This window comes from Chanos chanos, chromosome 15 (genome assembly GCF_902362185.1).
Source record: "Chanos chanos chromosome 15, fChaCha1.1, whole genome shotgun sequence".
In the NCBI taxonomy this organism is placed as follows: Eukaryota; Metazoa; Chordata; class Actinopteri; order Gonorynchiformes; family Chanidae; genus Chanos; species Chanos chanos.
In genome coordinates, this window is record NC_044509.1 from 15,510,520 (window position 1) to 15,520,259 (window position 9,740).

General features: G+C 45.4%; 1 protein-coding gene across 1 annotated transcript; it reads right to left on the bottom strand.

Annotated features, from left to right (window-relative positions):
- Window positions 1–586: 586 nt before the first annotated feature.
- Window positions 587–5,951, bottom strand: rtn4rl1a (reticulon 4 receptor-like 1a). The gene is made up of 3 exons (XM_030792279.1): window positions 5,894–5,951; window positions 3,180–3,631; window positions 587–1,495 (listed from the first exon to the last, which is right to left on the bottom strand). The coding sequence occupies exons 1-3, from the start codon at window positions 5,949–5,951 to the stop codon at window positions 587–589; spliced, it is 1,419 nt and encodes a 472-aa protein (XP_030648139.1).
- Window positions 5,952–9,740: the final 3,789 nt, after the last annotated feature.

Sequence of the window (9,740 nt, forward strand, 5' to 3'; positions counted from 1 at the left end):
GAAAATGTGCTTCGGTAAATATTTGGTTCTCGTTTTTTTTTTTTTTTTTTTCTTTTTCCTAACCTACACCCTCTTCCCTGCTGAAAACCTGAGTGGTATTATCCTGTCTGTTTACCGTTGGCCTTGCACCAAAACAAATGTTGAGCACAGAGCATGGCAGTAAGATGGCTTTACTGAGCAAGAACTGAGGCGCTTTACTGGTTTGAGACTGGTGAACTCATATGTGCTTTTGAGAAAGGGATATATGCCGTCGCCATGTGTGTATCTTGACTTTGGTTCAGAATGAAAACGATTTTTGGGGTGGAAAATTAGTTAACATGTTAAGAAGAGAGGAGATATTTTATATCGTGTACATTTGACACCATCACATTGTGACTTGCAAGATAATTTCCTACCCTTTCAGTTCCTGGCCCTTAACTTTAGAAAGGAATATCCTCCGATCCTATAACAAAGGCTCCCCACACACACACACACACACACACACGTACATACACACACACACAGCCATGCCTCTGTGTAGGAGCCAAGTAGATCAAGTACTTGTTGGTTGTTGATTTTTGAACCATCAGGGCAGTGTTTCGCGGAGTCAGCGGACTATGAGGGCAGACAGAGAGAGGAGAAGGCTCAAAGGTGTGAGCAGACCCGGACTGAGGTGGGACAACCCTCCGCTGCTGGCTCTCTGAACCCCGCTGGGGGGGCGTATAGATGTCCGAGGGATGCACTTATTCTTTCTCCGGGGGGGCGAGCCGCCAGGGACCGAGGGGTCGTATTTGCTGCCCGACTCCTGGTCGTCCGGCCCCTTCAGGCTGTACACTTCGTTCTGACCTTTGGCCTTTCGACCCCGTTGCCTCGTGCAGTTCCTGGCCCGGCCGGACTTGCCCCCGGCCGGGGGTTTGGGAAGGGGTGACGGAGAAGGCGGATAGTGCTGATCCTGGTGAGGAAGATGTGGATGGTGATGGTGGTTGTGCGACCGGTGATGGTGCTCCTTCTTCAGGGACACTCCCACGTCCCCCTGGCTGCCGGATTTGCTCTGGTGCAAGGACTCTGACCCAGAGCAGCTGGGCAGCTCCTCTTTCTTCAGCCGCTTCAGGTCGCGGCCGGCGAGTTCGGGCGGGGCCACGCACAAGAGCGAAGAGGTGGAGCCCCTGAAGCGTCTCAGCCAATCCCAGAGCGGTACGGCCTTGCAGTCGCACTCCCAGGGGTTGTCGTTGAGACGCAGGTACTCCAAGGCAGGCAGGAGCGCCAGGCTCTGGGCAGGCAGCTCGGGCAGCGAGTTGTTGAAGAGGTAGAGGGTGGTGAGGCGGCGAAGGTCGTGGAAGGCCAGGCGATGGACCCACTGCAGCCGGTTCTGGTGCAGCAGAAGCCGGTCCAAGGCCCCGAGCCCGCGGAACGTGTTCTGGTGCAGGCTCCACAGACGGTTCCCATGCAGGAAGAGATGACTGAGGTTCAGAAGATCCACGAAGAGATCATCCTCTAAAAACTCGAGCTCATTATCCTGGAGGAAAAAAAAACACAATGACAGACAAAGTGTGACAAACATGTAGATAGAGACGTTGATTTTCTCTATTCAGACAAAGAGAGATAATGAATATCTAAGAACGGCAGGCTATTGTATTATGTTTATTGCCGACACATCCGGGAAAGCTTTGCTTGTGTGAAGCACAAACAAGATTACCTAGTTAGGCGGGTGCTCTTCTAAAAGGCCTAAGTGAGAAAAAGGAGAGGCTTTTGAGATAAATTGAATCTCTTTTTTCTAAAATTACAGCATGACTGAAATGCGACAAAAAAAAAACCCTTTAACATATGTTTGGACTAAGGTACACACATCATTTTCTGCCAAAGATGTTTATTTCCAGAATTAGATGTGTTATTATTAGTGTTATTCAGTCTTAAGTACTTAATTTATTTCAAAGCACATATTAGAAATTAGAGTTGTATTAACCGCGACAGAGCAGCGGGAGCTGTTTTCTGTCATGGTTTGTTTGGCTAGCAAGAAGCACGATTCCTCAGTAACATCCTAGCCCGGGAACATCGCCAATCAAAGGAACTGAAGCCCATACAAATCGATTGATCTTGTTCCACACTCTGGCGGAACACTCCTGTGTTTACCAAGATTTCCCTGGACGTCTAATTGAATTGTGGACATCGCGTATGATCTTTTATAAACCTATTTGGTTTACCGACCCAAAACGTACATTTTAAGCGAGCTTGAATCAGTCACGGAATTAGACTGATCTCAACTGAATCAGGGGATTCTTCAGTAGTTCTGTGTGCTGTACCTGTACACAGAGGCACTGCTGTTTACGTTTGCTCAGCCTGTAGACCAGCGACGGCCGGTGAGCTGTTAACAGAGGAGGAACAAACGTCCCCTCCAAATCCATCATTAGATTCAACCCATCCCACCTTGACTAACAATAAAACTACCGATGTGCAGAATGATTAAAATCAATCGCGTTAATAGAGTAAACGATTATCAGTGTCATTTTGTGGTCGTTACTGTTTTTTACAAACTAGTTGAGGCTTGAGTGCTAAACTTTATTGTGCATTGCACTCAACGCTGATGCATTATACAGATAAAAGATCCTGTTTTTTTTTTTTCTAAACTAAAAGTTTATTCTCAGAAATTGAGATCGATTTCAATTGAGATCGAATTCAATTTTTAAATTTGAATGTCATGACACAAGAAAGCTACCCTGTAAAACACACAGAGGGATTCATTCAGATAACCGCTATCCTTATAAAACAATTTCACGCTGTAGCTTTTGCTATAGCACACAAGCTTCAGACAATCCACAATGTTTCGTGAGCATTTAAACGGCAGAATATTGCAAATCAGACGAGCGCATTCGACATTAATATTCCCTGATATTCCCAGGGAGCGAAAAGTACAATTATCAACAAACTACAAGAATGTGTGGGTGTAGCAACTGCTACACAGTTCAGTAAAGAGAAATACGACCTTCACAAAGTGACATGGGTCATCATTTAGGCCTACTCTATTTACACGATCGGTGTTAATTATTCTGCAAATCGTCAGTTTTATTGTTAATCAGGGCGGATTAACGGGAACAGGTTGAAATTAATGATAGATATAAAGGGTAGGTTTGTTCCTCCTCCGTTAACAGCTCACCGGCCGTCACTGGTGTAGACAGAGGCACTCCAGGTTATATTTGCTGTACCTGTAGATAGAGATACTGCAGGTTGTGCAGGCCTTCAAAGATTCCACCAGGCAGGCTCACGAGGCCACAGTGGTAGAGGTGCAAAGCGTGAAGACGGCTCAGCCCCTGGAAGGTATCCACGGCCAGGGAGCGCAGGTGCCGGTTGTCCCCCAGGTCGAGCTCCTCCAGGCGGGTGAAGCCCATGAAGGTGGAGGGCTGGATGTAGGAGATGTTGTTGGAGTAGAGCCAAAGCATGACGGTGGTCGGGCTGAAGTGACCCTGAAGCAGGCGCTGGATCTTGTTGTTCTGCAGGAAGACGCGCTCGCTCTGGGCTGGGATGCCCTCCGGCACAAACAGGAAGTTGTGGGCCTGGCAGCTGACCGTGCTGGGAGAGGTGTAGCAGATGCAGTGACGTGGGCACGGGTGAGATAACTCCAACCCCCACAGGACCAGGAGGAGCTCCAGACCACAACCTAACGCAGAGGGAGAGAGGGAGAGAGAGAGAGACAGCGAGGGCGAGAAAGAGAGAGAGAAAGAGAGAGGGGGCAACAGGGAGACAGAAAGAAAAGAGAGACAAAGAGAGTTTAGGAAATGACGACTCAGAAGAATTAGGAATCTTAATGTCATAGTGGACTGGCGACCTGTCCAGGGTGTCTCGCCGCCTTTCGCCCTATGAACGCTGGGATAGGCTCCAGCACCCCCTGAGACCCTAATTAGGATAAGCGGCATCAGATAATGAGTGAGTGAGTGAATATCATAGTGTCAGTAGGTTGTTAACCAACGCATCCTGCACTGTTTATTAGCACAACAATGCCGAGATGCCACAGCCCACGGGTAACGTAATGTGACATAAACCTGGCAGGAAATTTTATTCTTCCAGCCGAACCAGAAAGGAGATTTCTTTCAGTGTGATATTACAGATGAGATGCTGTTTCCCCTCTCTCCTTTACAGCTAAGTCTTCTCTGAACACACCCCATTCTCAAGGTTATATTCTGAAAGTGGAAAATCAATGTTGTGGCTTACTGGTGAACATGAAGGCACACACACACACAAACACACACTCTTCACATAAATGAGAGTATAGGATACATACGCAAACACACACACACACACACACGCACACATACACACACTTGCGCTTCTCATAAATTTAAGAAGCAAGACAAGGGTGAGACAGAGTGTGAATGAGTCATGATGAGAGAAAGGCAGACGGAGAGAGGAAAAGGTAGAGAGAGAGAGAAAGAGGTCTGGCCTGTGAAGATGAGGGAAGAGTGAGGAGACCTCTTCTCCTAGTGAACACCAATCTGACACTGCACTGATTCATATCTTTGAAATACAAACAAAGCCTGTGGAGAAACACATCACAACAGGGAGGAGTAAGGAGGCAAAGACGGAGGAGGAAAGGAAGACAGGAGAGTGCTGCCAAAGAAAAGCAGGAAGGTATGAGTCAGATTGGTAGGACAGGAGGTGAGACTGAGAGAGAGAGAGAGAGAGAGAGAGAGAGAGAGAGTCCAAAACATCTGAAGGAGACAAAACAATAGAGATCATGGAGCACAGAGACAGCCGAGAAGTTGAAGGATGAGAAGAGGACCAGAGGCAGACAGCGAGAGAGAGACAGACTGTGTGTGTGTGTGTGTGTGTGTGTGTGTGTGTGTGTGTGTGTGTGTGTGTGATTGATATTGACTGAGACACATAACTTCTGCAGTGTGATGAGAGACTGCTTCGCTCTACATGGTGCTCCTGACATTACTGTGAAGGATTCCTCTCTCTTTCTCAGGCTTTGAGCAACCCAACGTGCCTGTGACAAGCTGTCACTCAGTGCATGTTGGTTTTTATTTATTTAATTTCCTTTTCTAAAGGAGAGAGAGAGAGACTGAGGGAGAGAGAGACAGACAGAGAGAGAGAGAGTCCTATACATGTGGAGCCTGAGAAAGTCAATGTTCACATGTAAAGGACGTCTTGGCCCTGTAAGGGACAGGTGGTGGGGAGTTGGGGGGTGGAGGGGGGGGGGGGGTGCCTGAGTCCTTCATCATGCTTATAAAATCTTCAGTGTTTCAGGGACAGATTCCAGCTGTCACATTCTATTTATGCTACATGTGAAAAAGAGTCAGAGTTTTGAACTGTCAACGGTTGACCTTTTCCCAGTGAGAACATTTCGTTAACAGACATATTCTGAAGCCAGAGGCCACATAAACACAATAAAAAAGCACCAGTCCCTCCTGCAGCTGTACTATTGCTCTATTTGATCTAGGGACGTGTTTATGGCTTTGGGTTTCCAGCCAAAGCTTCTGTACATTGTGTTAATGTAACATTTCTCTTCTGTTACTACTGAGGCAAAAACGGAAGAGTATTCATCATGGGCGTGGTGGAGCAGAGGAATACACAGTTCACAGTGTTGGAGGCGCAGACTGAATGGATCTGATTGGTGGTATTTTTTTTTTTTTTTTATTAGTATATAAAAACAGAATCATCCTAAACCAATGAGAAACAGTTTACAATTACACAGCCTCTCATGAAATCTGAAAGATCACAAGCAATTCAGTTTCTTTTCATTTCTCTCTTTCTGATTTCCTTCAGTATCTTGTTTTCTGTCTCTGTCTCTCTCTCTCTGTCTCTGTCTCTCTCACTATCTCTCTGTCTCTCATACAGACACAGTCTAACTTCAGTTTCATCTCAGATATTTCTATCCTTCCCCAGTCTGCCTTGATTCCACTGCCCTCCTTTGCTCCCTTACCTCCATCTTTAACTCCAACCATCCAGTAACCATCTGATAAGTCAGGCTCACTTTCCATATGCTATTCATCAGTTTTTCAGTGTGAGCATACACAGCTCAGTCCCCACTCACTGCAGTGAGACTGAGATACTCATTAACTGGGAACTAGAGGTCAGCTCTTCATGCTAACACATGTAAAGGCACTCGCCACATTCATTGACACACTGCTGGTTTCATTAAGGATTCGCTTCTTTCTTTCATGTTCTACTTATTCACTGATATTGTTTTGATACAGTTCTCTTTGTCTTTCTTATGCTGCTATGTTGGCATATGTTCATTGTGTTGTGATTCAATGTGTTTTGGTTGGCCACTGTCTGCGTGCTGTCTGTAGCTAAAGAAGTCCATAAACCTTAGTCAGACTTCCTGCTCAAGTAAAAGAGAACAACAACAACAACAACAATAATAATAATAACAATAATAATAATAATAATAATAATAATAATAATAATGTACAGCTGTTAAACACTACAGCCTAACACTGAATAGGATAAACACTACCGTCATAAACACCACTGAGTGGTTGAGTGGGTTAACTATGCGTGTATTTGATCCTGATTAACTGCAATCTTTCCAGCCCGCTCCTCTCCCTACTTAAGCTTTATCTCTCCATCTATCCCTCCTTTTCATGCAAAGCCCCCTCCTCTACCAACACCCCCCCTCTCCTCACTGTAGGTGGATTTCAATTATTTTAAAACCTTATCTGGACAATTTTACTCTGGGCACATTGGCTTGTTAATTAGGCATGCAGATGCTATTCTACAAAGCAGCACATGTGCCTGTATTTGTGTGTGTGTGTGTGTGTGTGTGTGTGTGCACGCACACATGTGTGTCCAACGTATGGCAAGAGCTGTCTCACGACTGAGGGAAGAATTTCACTAAGGTCTTCGGCTAATCGATTTGGACACAGACACAGCCCACTGCACGCAGAAATTCTTCAATCCCCCCCCCCATCTGGCCCCCTCCTCCCCCCTCCCTCCCTCTGTTCTCTCTTTCCATTTGTGCCGCATCTCACTGTCATTTCTGTAATGACCCCCGCTCTCCTCTCTTATCACTTTCCAGAGACGTCGTAAATCCCTGTGAGATTTGGGAGGGGGATGGGAGGGAGGTGGGGGTCAATTCTCTGAACTGAAAAAAAAAAAGAGAGAAATGAAAAGATCCAACAGTCGGCAGATTAGTATTAGTAGAGGTCGCTCCTGATTGGTTACATGTTTCATCTACAGAGAACAGAGAGCTCTGCCCTGAACCAATGACGATGCTTCTTCATTTAAAGGAAAAAAAATCTGTCCAGCATGTGTAAGAGTACGTACAGAAGACCAGTGGACTAGCTAGCTTGTGTGTGCATGTGTGTTTGTGTGTGCGTGTGTTTGAAGGACAGATAGTGGAAGGGAAAGTGCAGTAGCAGGGAAGGGTGGATGGCAAAGGTTATGGTAACAGGAAGGATTTCTAATGAACAATCCACTATGAGCAGTGCTAGTTAGACAATTGAATGGAATGAGAGAGGAGAGAGAGAGAGAAAGAGAGAGAGAGATAAGAGGAGGAAGAAGAAACCATGATGAAAGAATCCAGAAAGAAGAAAGAGTTCCCATAAAAAAAGACAAAATGACCATGATGTCAGATGTCACAAAGGAGGTAGTTACACACGGCAAGCTGATTGTGCTGTGGCGGTTTGATCGTACTACAGTCCATTCTCTCAGTAACACATTGTGTAAACAGCTCTGGATGCAACAGAAAGCTGTCTTACTGACGGCCACTGGTAGAATTTTGAGAGATTCTGACCAAATGCCAATTGTTGTGTCTTTCATTCCTGCCAATCAAGCATTCCACATATTCATCTCTCTCTCTCTCTCTCTCTCTCTCTCTCTCTCACCTCCTTTCACCTCCTTATTTCTGGGTTTGTCAAATCATAAGGCCTCTGGCTGGTAGCTTGAAGGCTAATTGAAAGGCCTACCAAGGGGACGAGACAGCGAACTCATATACCCTTTCCGTCAGCGCCTTATTTTCATGCCCGGCAGCCTTCAGAAACAGACAGGCTTCTGTGACGGAAGATGCGCGCGCCTCCGCGCGAGTCTCTCTTTCCCTTTGAGAACGGACAAGCTAAAGTAATGGTGCACATATGAGAGATACCACGCACGGGCTGTGTGTGTCTCTGACTTTAATGAACATACACACTGCCTCTGTTCAAGTGGCTGGTTCCCGCTTTTGTACAGAACAAACTTAATTTCCTGTTATTGTACAGAAAGCGAGCGTAGGCGCTTGTTTCTCTATCTGTCAGCTAGAGTTGTGTGTTTTATGACAAGTGCCACGGCACACGTTTACTCGTATGTAGCATGCTCGATACAAATAACTAAAGTGAGGAAGGTGAGGGACTCATACCGCATTTTTTACCCGTTCAATCCATGTGCCAAAAATAATGTTAACATGATGTTTATTTCAATTAAGTTCGACGGACAGCTAGTGAATAACGCTGCTATTGTCAGCACTCCATTTACATGCTATTCAACGAACTCCTCGACTGATTGGAAGCGGCATGAAAAAGTTGCTGATCTTTGTAAAGCCCAGTGATGGTAATAACACCCAACGCACTCGTTTTCTCCCACACTCTGAGAGCTGGAATCTACCTATTCTCCTGCGGTACAATATCACGCACGCCCACGCCAATCGAGCGGGCTATGTATGACAGCTTTTGTCGCTCCCCTGATTAGCCAGGTAGCACTACACTTCAAGATAATAACAGTGCCACTAATTCTTCCCTTATGCACTGTTAGAAGTTGCGTTCCCTTCAGTTATTACCTGTTTCATACCCTGCGTTATACAGCGGGCCATTAATTGTAAACCAGTACTTTAAAACTGCGTGTTTAGAATGAATGCTTACTGCTCAGTGATAATGCACACTGATTTGAAGCACGGCTGATTGAGGCTAAAGTTATAAAAAATAAAGAACTTTCTGTTCCGAAGAAAGAACAGATGTGATCATACGCCGATGGATCGAATTAGCTGCGCGTGTGCCCGCGCCCGATGGCTTGTAATTACTGTAAAACAAAATAAAAAATAAAAGAACGTTTTTAATGTGTTGTGGCCAAAGTAATGGACAGATAAGTCCGCCACCGTTTTACTTAATGAGCAAACATTACCAGTGACGAAAAGACTTCGCGAAGAGGTGTCCAAGCGCTTGTGGCGACCTCAGTATTCATAGACCACCGTGCTCTATCAATAATGAACAGAACGGCCAGAGAGACTGCCAGTCATCCGGTTTAACACGCAACGAAGTAGACTTCTACTCTGCAGCAGAGCTTAAAACACTTCGCTCTCTGGTCTTTTGCTACGACGGAGTGTTAGGGCCACATCAACAGGGGAAATCTGAGATTTCGAAAATAAGGTCATAATTTAATGAGAACAAAGTCGTTATTTAACGAGAATGAAGTCGTAACTTTGGGCTACGTGTTATTTTAGAGGGGAAATATCAGAGAGCAGCCTGCATTAAAATGAGGGATGTGGAGCATCTTGTGAAATTATACTTTACTATAGGTTTCACAAATAGCGAAATACTTAATCCTCTGGCACCTCAGCACCATATTGTCATATCGGGAATTTGATGTGTGTGGCACGGCACGACGTTGACAATAAAGTTTTGAATCTAGAATCTTGAAATAGCAGTTGCCAGAAGCAGGCTCAGGCTGCCATTGACTGTCCGCTCACCCGTTTTGTTGGCTGCTGGTAGTATATTTTCCTAAAAAAATATACATTTTTTCCCCTCGTAAAATGACAACTTTATTCTCGTTAAATAACGGCTTTATTCTTGAAATCTCAG